Source organism: Engraulis encrasicolus, chromosome 16 (assembly GCF_034702125.1).
Source record: "Engraulis encrasicolus isolate BLACKSEA-1 chromosome 16, IST_EnEncr_1.0, whole genome shotgun sequence".
Classification (NCBI taxonomy): domain Eukaryota; kingdom Metazoa; phylum Chordata; class Actinopteri; order Clupeiformes; family Engraulidae; genus Engraulis; species Engraulis encrasicolus.
In genome coordinates this window covers 3,764,007-3,779,897 of record NC_085872.1, presented here as the reverse complement: position 1 = coordinate 3,779,897, position 15,891 = coordinate 3,764,007, and the positions used below count along the sequence as shown (strand labels likewise).

Here is a 15,891-nt window from a genome sequence, read left to right as displayed (position 1 = left end):
AGCTTTTAAATGTAACTCATTTCATGTTTTTTTTAAATGTGCTTCGGAGGCTGAGATACTTAGGTTTTTAATGGCTGGGGGCACCTTTTCCAAAACAGTCCCACACCACAAATCCTCCTCCACCAAATTTCACACTCGGCACAATGCAGTCAAAAATGTGCCATTCTCCTGGCAACCCCCAAACCCAGACTCATCCATCAGATTGCCAGATGGAAAAGGGTGATTCATCACTCTGGAGAGCGTATCTCCACTGCTCTGAGTCCAGTGGCAGCATGCTTTACACCACTGCATCCAACGCTGCATGTACTGAATGCAGTTGATCGGCCATGGATACCCATTCAATGAAAAACTCCTGTTATGTTGAATACGTTATCTTTAATTCGTAACTATGACACTGTAATTATGACACTGTAAATTTGTCACAAAATTTGCCTTCCGGTGGGGCCCACAGCAACTTGTAGCCTATAGGCCTAGGGCCCCCAGGCCATCTTATTCGACCTGATGATGCATGTGGATTTCCTCTAAGTTCTGCAATCAATGTCTTTAAACTTTAAAGAAGGAAACATGAACTCACAGATATTCTTTTTGCGAGTGTGTGTGACAGTCTTAACAGCTAGTGTGTGCGCTATTATAGGCCTGGCTATTATTAGTAGATCTATATTTATCTGTAGGGCTAGAGCTGTTTTCAGGCAATGTTTTGTAGGGAATTGATTGCTACATGCATTTCAATAGTGTCTTATTTGATTGTGGGAAAACAAATGGCAGGGGTGTATTTAGTAGGCTACGATTAGTCCGCGCAATGGGAATAATATGAAGACAGAATATCAATGTTGCTTGCAACGATCCTTACGCACGGTTGGCTAACCTTCGGTCTGGCCGGCAGTACGCACCGAGGCAGCTGGCAATTTATAAGAAATAAGTGGACGTATTGCTATTCATATAAATCGGGTATTAGAGCCAAGGTAGTATAGACCAAGTTGGAAAAAGAGACACGATTATACTCCGCTCCAAAGTGTCAATAGTAACCTCGCTCCTCCAGACCCAGTCTACTTCCTGAAGCCTACGCGCACTGACGCGCATGAGCAAAGCACATGCGACTGCACCAACTAGCGTAATGACGTTCCACAATTCAAAACAGAGACATGCCTGAACAGATCACTAGAAGAACCATCGTGTCCTGGCCGTGCGCTGTGTGGAATTAATGACAGACGACAAAATGATTTTCGCCTAACACCAAGAGACAACGCAATACTATTTCGGGATTTTAAGATAGTCAAACTTCTGATGTTTATTTTTCGAGATTTTTTTCTGACACCCATCTTCTGTGCGGAAAACAGGCTGTCGGCTGCAGGTTCCAAAAAAGTCACCGTGCAGTTGACTCAAAAGTCATGTCTGTAGATGAATTAGCAACGGCAGCCGCACTTGGCAAGATTGAATTGGTGACTCTTTTGTTGCAGAAAGCAGTGGATGTCAATGGCATTAATCGTTTCCAAAGGACACCTGTACAGGTAGGCAAGTTTCCCCCCACTCTGCCATTATCAGAGTTGGGACCACACGGACGAAAGGGGTTCGAGATGTAGGCTACTTTGAATACAGGGGCACATGCAAAATGCTCAAGTTTTGTTGAAGTTTTAGGCTAGAAGTTATGCCCTTGTTAACAGTAACACATTTGTTAATGGGCTGTAATTCGTCTGATTTGTATTGTAGAGCAATGATGCTTCTATTTATGCGGCCCATTTTAATTCAGTTTTCGTTATAGCGCGCATTATTCCGTTTATTCAGTGGCTAGATCGGATGTAACAAGAAGTTCTTTATCTTAAGATTTCCCATATTACTTTTTTTGTGAAGGTGTTGAAACACCTAATAGGCCTATTTGACCTGCTGTAGATTGTTCCTAAAGCACATGTCCTCCCTTTGTAGAATTATCGCCGTATCTATGTTGATGTTCCATATTGTAACCTTGGCCAAATACCATAGCCCTAGGCAACTGACAGCTTATTATTTCCCGCAGGTAATGATGATGGGTAACAAAACTGTTGCAAGGTTGTTGCTGGAGCATGGAGCAGACCCAAACGTAAGAGACTGTTCCACAGGCACTACCCCTTTACATGATGCTGCGAGAGAAGGCTTTCTGGAGACGGCACGGGTCCTTGTCGAGTACCAAGCTAACCCACAAATGACTGATAACCGTGGATACCGACCTGTTGACTTGGCACACCAAGAGGGGCACCAGGACGTTGTGGATTTCCTTCGGAGTGTAGAATAATATATTTAATTTATTGGTTAAGCTTCCCTCTTCGTTATTTATTTTCCTGCAATTTGCACTTTGATAACGGTGCTCTCTCTGCGCCCTTTTGGATAACGCCCGTCAGAGTATGCCTAGGCCTATATAAAATGTGTGTAGGGCCAAATAAGAACTAAAACATGCTTTATGGTGTTCTTCTGAACTTTTAACCTGCCTTCAACATGCAATATTAACTTATATGCATATTCATATATATTGATAAACACGTCACATGTGCCCAAGGAGCTGTGCTTGCGCGCACTTGGTTTTAACGATGTGTTACCTACTGATAGACATGATAATGTTCTTTCTTTGAAATGTCCAAACGTTCATCTTTCTAACAAAAGGAAAGTGCTATATACCTCTGTTATATGTAACGGTTTCTTTTTTCATAGCCTATATTTTCATTGTGATGACTACGCAGGGCGCGCGGTTAGTCACATTTCCAACATTTTAAATATGCCGTTGGCATAGCTATTGTAAAATCTATAGGTCATAGCGATGTAATAAGAAAAATACTCGCGTGCCTTCCCCTGAAATGTGGACTTTGCACTTAAACAAATAATATCATTGCACTATAACAAATAAGTGAAAATGAAAAAGAAAACGTTTTCATCACAACGCCTCATTATGTTTACAGGTGAGGTAGGACATTGATCTGACTGATGGGGCGCCGCTTCGGCCCTCATTTCACACCAGATCAGGACTCGGCCACAAATAACTGATGCTTTTGTGCAAAATGCGCTCACTTTACACTTGAATGTAGGGCTCTGTTTTGTGCATTTAATGTGGGTTGCATTTGGTTTTTGTAATGAAGTTATACAAGAGATTTGTCACTATATTTTACACAGTACATTTTGAGGATGTTTTTTAGTGTAATTTATTTTTTATCTATACCCATGTATTAAGGGTAAGAAGATTATATTAAAAAGTGTTCATAAATGCTCAATAAGCATTTCTGATTCCAGGTCTTTTTTTCTTTTTCTTACAAAATGAAGACAAGAAATGTTGTGTCAGAAATCATAGTTCAGAGGACAAAAAATAATCACAAACACGAAACCATGCATTCATTACAGGCCTTTATTGGAACGGTACAGATAAAATCCAAATGACTGACACCACACCATAGGGCTTTTAACCTCCTCTTCCGTGAAATAACCAAGTAGCAACATCCAGGATTATTTACTACTAAACATCTGTCAAACACTGAAAGTGGTGTACTTCAGGCATACACAATAGCATATCTTTCCTTTATTTATCTATTTATTTGTATTCAATAGTGAACAACATGAATGTGTCTTCAGAATTGAGAAAATATGCAAGAAATTTTAAAACACATGACAAGAACTGCCCTGGGTTTCAACAGCTACTGATTCGCCCTGGAACTTTGACCTCATTGTTATCCTCTGATATCAGTGACATCGTTTTATGTCACATGGACGGTACATCATTAAGTTAAAATTGTCTTGTCCCTGGGATTTCACTGAATGCGCAACTATGCCGCCTGTCCAAAACTTTTTTTGAAAATCTTTAAGGAAGTATTAAATGAATGGAATCTGTATGTTAAAATGTACTTGTTAGACTCTTTTCATAATTGTGTTTTCATGTTTTACAAGAAAATGTAAACAACATACACATTCATTGAAACAATCTGGAGGCATTTCAGTTCTAAAAAGAATGCAACATGCATATAACAGTGCACATCAGGCATTCTGTACTTTCAGAAAAAAATGTGTAAAATACCAAAAGAGTTAAGTTGTAAGCAAGTTCGAGTTTGGAGCTTCATTCCTCATACAAAGTATTTTGTCAGATGTCTTGTTGATGCAGCAATGAAAATCTAGTACTTATACTTCTCCAGACCAAGTGTTCCTGTCACATCCACCAGACAACTAATGAAGTTGAGTTTTTTTTAACAACTCTTTGGATAATATGACCTGAATAGATTAGAATCTTCACAGACCGTGATGTCAATTAATTAAGGGGCTGCCGGGCATGTGCTGTAGATCGTCACAGTATAAACTGAGTCTTATCGTTGAGGTTTTGGAAGCATGACTGAGGACTGCACCATGGCCTGGAAAACAATGTGGACAGTTCAGAGAAAAATAAAATTAGTATGAACACATTTCAGTCACCACCCATTGAACAATCAAGAAGAATATACATTCAACAATTATAATCGCTTCTCTAGAGTCATGCAGTTACATAATTCTTCAAACACATTGAAAAAATATTAATTGTTCTAAGGAAAAACACTAAGGTATTTACCTGGCTATTAGCCTTTTTCACAAAAGGTCCCTCTTTTTTCTAAGCCAACATTATAATGCAAGCCATCAAAACCAATAACATCTATATACAGTACAATTAACAAACACTAATTTCACAACTACGTAATATTTTATATTATGACCAATTTTTTTACATTTTGTCTTTCTATTGTTACTCAAAAACATTGAAATGTTCAACAACATTAAAATATTACTGAAGAACAAAACATATTCAATGTTCAAATGATGTTGTTTGGATTAACAGAAAAATATGATGTCTGCACAACCTTGGTATAACACCAAAATGGACTTTCTGAAATCTGACTATTTACATCACATGATGTGATGCTCAGTTGAGCTATCGAATTAGGTATGCAGCTAGTAGTCTGACTGGTCTGGACCCGGTCCCTTCCAAAAGCTAGAAAAGACCAATGACCTTTTTAAATGATAGAAACATCCTTAATGGTTAAGGGAGCTTGTGAATGATCAACAAAGGAATGTAGGGAGTAAGAAAGTGTGTGCGTGACCTACCGTTGGTCTATGTGCAAGGAAGTGAAAGGAAAAGGCACGGCAGCTAGCATGGTGCCTTAGCTCACTCATTGCCTTATATTATATATATAAAAAAAATAGCAGCTTATTTACTCATGCCATTGTAAAATCAAAATCTTTTGTCTGTTGCATGTGTATGAATGAGTTGATTTTTTCTAGCTAACAGCACAGACCTCATACTAGCTATTAATGCCAATAGCTCGACTAAGCTGTGCATGTAAACGTAGTGACTGCTTGAGAGAGAGAAAGCAGCAATGAGTCACAATTTCATTCGGTGCAATACAGTAAACATGTCTACCCTGACAGTGTACTTACAGACATGCCCTTCAGGACCCCTTCCCACTTCATCTGGTAGATCTGAGGGATTGCTGTGAGCAAAATGGTGCTGGCCTTATTGGCATTCTCCTTCATAGTCTTCAGGACGTTGTCAACACACACCTAAAAATACACAACAGATTAATCACTTATCTATGCGTGTCGAAGTCCCCGCATTGACAAATGAATGAAGTAACATTTAGTGAAACAAGCTGATATAATAAACCACTGCTCTAATTCTGCTGCTGCAAAGTGCTTTAACGTAAATTCAGGACATACTGAGGCCATAATATAGCTCTTGGTCTAAATAGGACCAAATAATGCTGCATTGTTTAATCTACAAATCATAAGACTTCAATATCTATATATATGCTGAACCTGCCAGCTATTGTTGACAATGAACCAAATAAAAAAATATTACATATTTTGATGAATGGCCATTCAGAATTGCTGATGACATGTATTAGTAGAGTGCTTTAGAATCAATTGGTCTTGTGCATTCTTAGAAAAGCAAGCTTTTGCAAAATAGAGAAAATTCGGAAAATCTGTTCTTTTTCTTACAGGGTCACAAAGAGATTATGTATACGTACAGTAAAATACAGCTAACCATTTTTATTTGTTAACAGTTTTCATGAATTCACATTAATGTATGCTATCAACAAATTACTTCCCAAAGAAGCCGATAGCCCTTGCTAAGTTGGCTTGGAGGTTAAAAATCCTTCCTCCAAGGCAGTGAGGCTACAGACAATTGGGGGCAGCCTCACAGCTGTGAGAGAGTGAGTCAGAACATTGCGTCTGAGTCAGCCTCCGCTGGCAGGATATTCACCGGAGGCTGGCAGGCAAATACAGCCAGAGAGAAATAAATAGAAGGACAGACAGAGAGAGATTGGGAGTGGGGGGAGCTAGTAGGTGGGTGGACGGATGTGGTGAGAGGAGGTACTAGGAAGGCAGAGGATCTGAGGTCAACGGCAGGAACTCGAAAGACGGGGTTTTTTGCACCAAAACCAGGAGGAAGTTCAACCTCCCCTGTAGGCAATACAGCCCTCTCTTTTTTTCACCCCAAGAAAGCATTTAACTCAAGACAGCCCATTAGGGAAAGCTATGTTATGTAACTACCACCAACAGAATAGTAGACTATTTAATAGTACACTGTATACCAATTAAAATCACAAGGAATAAAATCTATTCTTACACACACACACACACACACACACACACACACACACACACACACACACACACACACACACACACACACACACACACACACACACACACACACACACCTTGAAAATGTATTGTGTTTTTTCTTGCACACTGAAAGTATGCATGGACAAAGTTGAAAAAATAATGGCAGATCCACAGGTCTGTGGGTATACAGTCATACACACAAATATGCACAGCCATATACACAATATATACTGACCGCCTCAGTGTTCTCTCTCCAACAGTCATAGTCTGTTGCCATGGCAATACTGGCATAGCACAGGCCAGCCTCCTTGGCTAGCACCACTTCAGGAACTGTCGTCATGTTGATAACATCTGCACCCCACTGCTGGAACATGACACTCTCCGCCCGTGAGGAGAAGCGTGGCCCCTCAATGGTAATCATGGTCCCCTTTGGGTGGCACTTGACCCCAAGGGTTTGTGCTACACTTACCAGCACCTGAACCACAGAAATAAATCACCAGAAAAGTGTGAGGGGGATGGAAGATAAAAATGACACATAACAATAATCAGAGACAAAAATGGGCCTCACCAACACATCTTCAGCCATGTTACACTTTTCATGGTATAACTTTTTTTTTTTTTTAGATTTTCTAGAATATCCTGTCTATGAGAGGACTGCCACAGTGAGCTCTATGTATACAGTCAGGCAATCATTTCATCTAATTTTATCTCTTACGAAACAAAACTGGCGTGTGTTGAGAAACATGGTACCCCAAATGATATCAAAATGAGATATTCAAAAAGTGTTTTTGGGCTTTAAAAATCTATCTGGATGAGTGCAGTGGGAGGTGGGACCTTTGATCACTCAGAGTCACACCATTCACTTGTACGAAGTTAAATGGCAGCCATAAAAATACTTGCTTGAGGGGAACTATATATCAGAAAAAGAAGAGCAGTGGTGTGTTTCAAGGCAGTAGATGACTCACCTGACCTGTATGTGAGCAGAAAGGCACTGCCATGGGAATGTGACAAACCCCTTGCGGGCTAGTTGGACATCCATCATAAAAAGTTTGGTGTCTCTTTGTGGTCCTAAAACATTTAGAATATAGACAAAGGTCAAGATGGGATCGAATGGCACCTTAAAGTTTCAATTACAGTTTACTGGGTGGATGGTTCTATTAAACACTGTTACAATTAAGAGAATGACGAGGCCACTGTGCCCCATAAGAGCAGTGCAGACTGTCAATTGTACTAAAGCCTAAAGCAAAAATATCAGAAATAATACAACCAAGAGAGAGATGTTCACGTCATTAAATGACAACACTGGTTCTTAATTATTCCACAGCGCTTTCTACGCTTATTTTGGGGAAAACAGAAGTAAATATTAATAATTACACCAATTAATAATAAGACTAATACATGTTTTTTTAGGGGGAAAACCCCTACAGATCATTGGCTACTGTGTTTTTGGATTGGGTAGTAAAATGATGCAAGTTCATGCTCCCACTGATGCCAAGTTCATTGATAAGCCCTCCCCACACACCGTGTCCGACAAAGTGCAGAGCACTGCTGTGAACAAAAATTCTATCCCACCGTTTTCAATACAACCCGAGTCGCAAAGGTCTTTGATACCACCCTGCACACTGTTACAAGAAGTCTGCCACAGGCTGATCCCTACCAATCAAGTCCAGTACAATTATCAATTTTGAAAGTACTGTCAGAACTTGTGTGCGGACTCTGCTGCCTTTAATCTGGTGTCATTGTGGTCTACCGGTGGTGGGATAATACATTTGATCTTACTAAAATGTACAATTGTCATTTGAATATACATTTAAAAAGTTAAACTGAATACAGTGTCAGATTATTAGAAACTATTTTCATAATCAGAACTTTAAATGAATGAAATGAATTTTACACTGTTCAGAAATATACTACACCATTCAGTAATGCTTGCAAATAATTAACAGAATCACTAGTTGTATTTTCTGAGCGCAGGAAATCTGCTTGATCACACACACAGGAAGTAGACTAAATGAGGAATTGAGATTAACGTTACAGCTAGACGGGAAAGTTTATTTGAATCTTTCCTTACACTGACCTTAATTTGACCCCAGTTTTTAGACAAAATAAAAACAATTTGAAGACAAAACAATTGGTTCAACAAATTACAACGGTAGACAAAATGAATTTAACACTTTTATCCTGTTAACAGGATGCCACTCGGGACTCAAATCCATTTGGCCATTTAAGCCTTTCACATTAGTTGTTTATTTTAAAACACCAATAAGGAGGAACAATATATGATATAACAATATTGTCCAGATTACAGAATGGTAATATGATCGATCAAATACCAGGGTTCCCACTCTAATTCAGATATAAAATTCCATGATTTTCCATGACTTTCCAGACCCCAAAAACAGAATTTCCATGACCACTTCCGTAAAAGAAATGACGTTCATTGTTTTAAAAAGTGTAAAAACTGAAGATTATCTTCACACCTCGAGACGACGCTGAGCCACCGCCAGAGTTCAGTGGGCTCATTGCATTCTAGAATGTTGCACATTACAGTGCGAAACCAAACCGTCTGTGGCAAAGCGGTGTAGTATAATGAGTAAGAAACAATGTTATTCACCAAACAAAAAGGTTTTTGCTTCTAAGCAGCTGTTAAGAAAATTCCATGATTGTGCATTCAAAAATGCCAAATTCCATGACTTTCCATGACTGGAAAAACTTTCATGAAATTCCATGATATTCCACAAATTCCATGACCCGTGGGAACCCTGAAATACATGCACTGTGTCTAAACCCCATATTGTCCCTCTAAGACGATCATGACAATCAAACAAGCACACCCTTATGTATGCCCACCTGCCCATACAGCACCAAACCAGGAGACAACCGCCATTACGAGTTGCTCTTAAGGGGAGCTGTCCACGCACGTGGTGCTGAATGTTTCCGTTATTTGCCCATGGAGTATCTACAGCGCATCATCATAGACACCTTCATAACAGCCTACATGATCTTGTGTGCACTGCCGTCAACACATGTGGTACTGAAATCTGTGGCGGATGCCCCAAGTGATTTGTGGGACACTTTTCCCCTACACACGTCACTGCTTCATGAGGGGATCAGCTTTGTATAGGCCAACCTACAACAAAATCGAATATTTGGTAACAATGACCCAAAGTTTCGGCTGTCTTTTGATCTACAACCACGCAGTTACGCATTTTGTTTGACAGCATTTTACTCAGAATGGCTTAAGCTAATAAGTGAAGGCAATCGCTAAGGGTAAAAATATTGCATCCATTTTACCTGCATATTTACTAGAGATGTACAGGATCCAAGATCCGGTTCCGGATCCGGCAGGATAATAGGGTTTTTCACAGGATCCGGATCCGGTTCCAGGTTCCAGGATCCAGGATCCGGTAGCCGAGGCTTTTCAGTCAAAATAGTTTGAGCCAAGGTGATAAAAAGGGCCCACATGTTTGAGTAGGCTGTGTGTTTCAACCCTTTCGTAGGATCCGGTATCCGGTTCCGGATCCGGCAGGATCTTAAGCAGTGGATCCGGTATCCGGCAGGATCCTAAAAATCAGGATCCGGTGCATCTCTAATATTTACCCCACATTTTTCACCATATTTTATATCTGATCCACACCACCCCACCCTACACACTTCACCCTACTACTATCTGGTCGATACAGGAGCATGCGTGCCCACATCACCTGACTAAGGGACAGCTTCTTCCCTCAAGCCATCAGGAAGCTTAATTGGCATGAACCACCATACAAAAGAACCACTCCTCCTTCACTCATCTCTTTTTTACCATCCGCCTTTTTTCTTTACTGCTATATACTTATTTAGCAACAGTATAGCAGAATATATTTACATTTACACTCACTGCATATATTTACCAATCATAGAATACTTGCAAGTCCATTAGATTGAGGAGGGTGTGTCTCTACATACTGTATAATTCATTGACAGTTTGTGCCGAATTTGCCATCTTCTAAATGAGAAATGAGAAATCTCATACAACTTGCGTTTAATTTGCGTTTATTTGCTAACAATCTAACCTACAATACTTGATTACCAACACCATCTCATTAAATAGCCTAGAAGTAGCCAAACATTGTAGCTTTGTAGTTAGATGTTGCTCTGCCAATGAGCAACCCAAAGTGTCGGCTGTCCTGATAAAGACCTACGAGCTATAACGCGTAGGCTACACTTTGATTGACAGCATTCTCAGATTGGCTAAAATAAATGGAGGCAATCGCTAGAAAAACACATTTCATCACTTTTACACTGGCAAAAGAAATAGCTACAGATAAAGGCTACACAACGCAGCAATGAGCAATCACTACTCATCATCTGTTCGTCATAATCTCTTAGTGGGTGTGATCATTGAGGCTACACCTGTGAGTCGGAATGGCGGTATGTTGAAAAGAAAAATCTGTACTGCCATTCCGACCAGAGAGACAAAAATAGACCTACTGCCATCCTGTGGGCATCTGTTCACAAGACATACCAGTGTTGAGTAAAAACTATACTCACACAACAGTGAATTAAGAATGGAACTTAAGTCATACTATTCAAAATATCCTAACCAAACTTTTCCGAATCCGAAAACACAATGCACTTCATAGTTGAAAATGTTTAAAGAAACTACACAAATATTAATATGGGCTCAGCTTTAAGGTCCAAGACAGCAACAATCCTAAAATGTTGCCTTGGTCAATGCCATGCCAAGTATGGCTACAATGTGCATGTAACATAGTTGGGTAGTGAAGGAGCATACCAGAGCATCTGTTCGAAAGCCACAAAGTGCCCAGGACCTTAGAGAACAACACAAATCTAGCATTCCCCATACGAGAGGGGCTTGGCCATTCTGGAACAAGCACAATGAGAGGTCTTGAGAAACACATTCCAGCTTGAGCAGAGAAGGCTGTATTCCTTGCATAAGTAAAGAAATTGAGCCATCATGACTAGTCTGACAATGAGGGAAATTACATGAAACTGCCTGTTTGGTATTTTGTGCTGCTGTCTTTGGTGGCATCCATGGAATGGCATGTAGATTATGGATGGAAAAAGTAAGAGTATGACTATGGACTGATAAGTGACTAACATACAATTCAGACATATACGTCTTCTTCCCCTTGAAAAATGCTTATACCTATTGTGAATCAAACATTTTTAAAGTAATAACTGACTTTTGTGAAATAGATAGTAAATGTATGCTATGAATGTTTTCTGTAAATGATCCGTCCAACAATACACCTCAATGCTAGGTTAGCCTGATTGATAAGCCAGTTCCTCTGACTTCATGCAAACCTAGTTGTCAAGGAGAAATGAAGGCACTAGGTGACAGAAGACTGGCTACCTCAACGCATGATCAACAAAGAAAATGACTGCTGCTGGAAAAATGCTCATGATTCTTGTTACTGGTAAAATACCAAAGATTCCTCTTGTCTTGTGAACCAACATTACTATGAGCCTGTATCAAATGACAAGGATGTCTCATGGTGTGGGAAGGAACAAAGTGAGAAATAGACACCATTCTGTTGTTAAGACAACGTCACTCTATGCTACTGAAAAGACCTGCAGATATGACATGAATGAAATTGTACAGCTTGGCTGCTGATCGTGGAGTATGAGGCCTTCGGCAAAGTGAGACTTACACAAAAATAATATTTTAGGACTACATGCCTGAATTATACCCTTCCCTATGGACAAACCAGATTTGCTCACACCCCTCTCTGGTCAGCAATGGAGTTAGACCTGCTAGTCATACCTTCTTTGTTTTTTAAAACGACGTGATGATTCTGTTTACACACCAAAGCCTCTCACGAAGATTACCTCCTCGTATGTAACGAGAACTAGCCTGGGAGCACGACCCCCAGAGCTGATAATGCAATGGAATACTGTGTGGTAGGTTTACACAATCTGTGCAAAAACACGCCTACCATCAAAAACTGCATACTTGTCTTTAAGAGTTTGCATAAAAAGGGAAAATGAGTACCAGTCAGCTGAGGTCAGACTATGTGACTGAATGATGATTGACTGCAAGATGATTTAAAACATAAAAAATTAAGTTCTTACAATCACATGTTTGAGAGTTACCAATAAATACCCCCTAGACACGACACGCGTTACTGTTTTCCCGTGTATGCTGTAACACTTTCAAAACTCTGGGTCTGATGGTATGAAAAATAAGTGAATCTCCTACTACAAATGTAGTCATAAATATAACAAAAAATATGGTCACTCTAGAATGGTAAATCAATGATTAACTTATTCAACATCAAAACACAGTATGGTGATGTAAAAATGTTGTGGATTTGGAAAATGTCTGGACTTACCGGTCAATAAATTGGTCAAGAATAACAATATCACCTGGTTGAATTTCCTCTCTCAGGGACCCACAGGCTGTTGTAGCCAAAACATGGGTGCAGCCCTCTGCTTTCAGGGCCCAGATGTTGGCTCGGTAATTCACATTGGTGGGCATAATGGTGTGATGTCTGCCATGCCTGTGTAACACAATGAAATAGATGACTGCTATAGACTGTTCAAACACTATTAAGCCAACAGATGGCGCCAAACTTCCAAATAGCATCACAACACTTTATGATTTACAAAAGGCATTCAGAGATTTATAATAAAGTCTGTTATTTCTCACAATATTTACCTTGCCAGCAGAACACACTCAACATCTTTTATCTTCCCCACAATCAGGGCATCTGAAGGCTGACAGAAGAGGAAAAAAAGGAAAGATGCATTATCCTTTTAAGTCACTATTCACATCCATGTTTTTAATACACATGATGTATGCACACAGGCAACAGTTGCAATAGACTGCCTATTTCAGGACTGACCTTTCCAAAGGGTGTGTCCACATATCGCTCTGTCCTTCCTTCCAAGATGTCTGGATCATCAAGACCAGAGCCTCCAATAATTCCAATCTAAAGAGAAAGCGTAGGGGGCCCATTATAAACGCAATAGTGTCAGCGGCCAGGCTGCCTATGGGTTAAACTTTGTGTAAAGAAGAAACAATCTAATTGAAGGTAGTAGAGTATCAGCTACACTTAACATGACTAAAATATTGTCTTTTGTCTGAAAGGCAGCACAGTAGAGAAAGAAAGAATAAGCTAAAACATGGACCTTCAGATGTTGGAGTTGTCCAACAGTGTTATGTTAAACCAAAGACAATGAAAAGGCAGAACTAAGATAATCTTTGGTTAGACCATTTTTTTTTGTGTGTGAATATAGGACAAGCATAACCATCCTTATGATGGTTTACCCAGATGTTGGTCAAATATTTACTTATGAGGCAAACGTTAACTATGAGGTGCAACTTCCACATTACATTACCATAGAGGGTCCCTCTATGACATTACTTTATAAATGCACACATTGTTGAGAAAATAAATCCGCATGTGCAATAACATGACGTCATTTGTGCACCGGAAAGGCGTCATATACAACTCTAAACACTCAGGATTTCTGTCATCAACCCACATAGGAAGTCCTCGACAATCACAATATAATTAGGAGACACGTTGATGAACTCGCCTTAGCTTAAAGAGATCTGATTATGTTAAAAAATAATAATAATAAACCTCCATGTAATACTTTTGTGTCCGCATAGGCTGCAGTGCATTCACAATTGGAAACGAATCCATGTGGCCCATGTGTAGGCTACCCCTGGACACTCGTAGACTGTGCTGAACCCTTTTGCCGAATGTAAACCTTTTGTTTGCTGTTGCTCGTGTAGGAACGGTGTATGGGAACGTTTCAACGTGAACACGCAAGGTACAGGTAATAATAAAAAATAATAATAAAAAATCAGCTGTCTTCATGTCTGAAACACTTCCCGTAGCACAGCACGAATATGTGATATGCTACAGCGCATATTGAGATGAACTCGTGCTTTAGCAACCTTGCCATTACATTGCACGCACGGTTGATTTGGCATACCACCCTCAACCCAGTTGAGAACAAATTCAACATACCTTTATGTGTCCACCGGCTGCCATGTTTTCTTCTGATAATTTCCGCAATCCCCCGTCCCCTGCAGGACAAACACAACACGCGCTCCTCCTCGCCCGGTCCACTCGCCCTGCGTAGAGTGCCTTTTCAGGATGTTACGTCACACAAGGACGCTAACGAGAGGAGCAGAGCTCTGGAGAGGTCTAATTATTGTTTTTTTTTTTTTAATGTCTCACTAGTAAAACAGCTTATGTTAACTTCAGGTAGGTCCCTAATGGTTGTCACTATTCTCAACAAATGAGCAAAGCCCTGCTGTGTATCTCAATGTGAAAGAATAATAATACTATTTTACTGAAAATGGGTGAAAAACACCAGGGTAATCTAGAGTAGACAACACCTGCGGGCTCCCATTTCCTGGGACCTACACTACAAAGCTGGTTCAGGATAAGTTAAGATTTAGGTTAAGTTAAGAGGTAAATCATCTAATAGAAGAGCCTGGAGTCCTCATTTTCTTAAGAAAAGCTCTTGTATTAGATTATTTACTTCTTAACTTAACCTTAACTTATCCTGAACCAGCATAGGCCCCTGTAGGTTAGGTATAATAACACTAGGTTTTGTTTGTTTTTGCTTACCTTATGTGGAATTAAGCCTGCTTATTGGGCTTTAACTGTATGAAGTCGTGGTCTATTAGCAATTTGTTTTGAGTTAAGAAGTAAAATATGCTGCATACTCATGACATAACATGGATCTGTCACCAGCAAAGAGATGCACCATATAGGCCAGGGATGGGCAACTGGAGGCCCAGAGGCCTCCACAGCGTGCGGCCCGTAGATAGAACATAATAATGATAAAAAATAATGACTTGATTTTTAAAAACCACTGAATTAATCCATTGAACGTGAATCAATCAATTTTACTGTAGGCCTATCAAGAACACTCCTATTGCTTCCAAACAATATCGGCAGTCAGTGAGCACCCAAGCTCTCAAAGTTGCCGTCAGATTCATGGTCATATGGCTGCCAATAGTGCAGATGAAAAAATGTGGCCCTCCTTATCATCATAGTTGCCCAAGCCTGATATAGGCCTGGTTGTTCACAAGGAAAGCATTAGACCGCATTTATGTTGTGGTAGTACAACCAACAGAGGGAAACAGTTGTGAAAAGTGACTCAGTTGACCCTGACAAATTTGAAATGAATCAAAGGCTTTCTAATTAAGATTAAAACTGTGAAATCCATATTCTATTGAGTGCTATACCGTGCATGAAAGTGTCACTGGTTCATTTTTTCATATAAAATCCGTACTAAATTAGGGAATGTGAATTC

The 15,891-nt window shown here is 39.8% G+C and overlaps 1 protein-coding gene across 1 annotated transcript; it reads right to left on the bottom strand.

The window, feature by feature from the left end:
• Nucleotides 1–3,346: 3,346 nt before the first annotated feature.
• On the bottom strand, nt 3,347–14,749 carry mtap (methylthioadenosine phosphorylase). The gene is made up of 8 exons (XM_063218318.1): nt 14,592–14,749; nt 13,455–13,541; nt 13,268–13,326; nt 12,942–13,109; nt 7,569–7,671; nt 6,839–7,078; nt 5,413–5,535; nt 3,347–4,355 (listed from the first exon to the last, which is right to left on the bottom strand). Exons 1-8 carry the CDS (start codon nt 14,613–14,615, stop codon nt 4,311–4,313), a joined length of 849 nt encoding a protein of 282 aa, XP_063074388.1. The 5' UTR covers nt 14,616–14,749; the 3' UTR covers nt 3,347–4,310.
• Nucleotides 14,750–15,891: the final 1,142 nt, after the last annotated feature.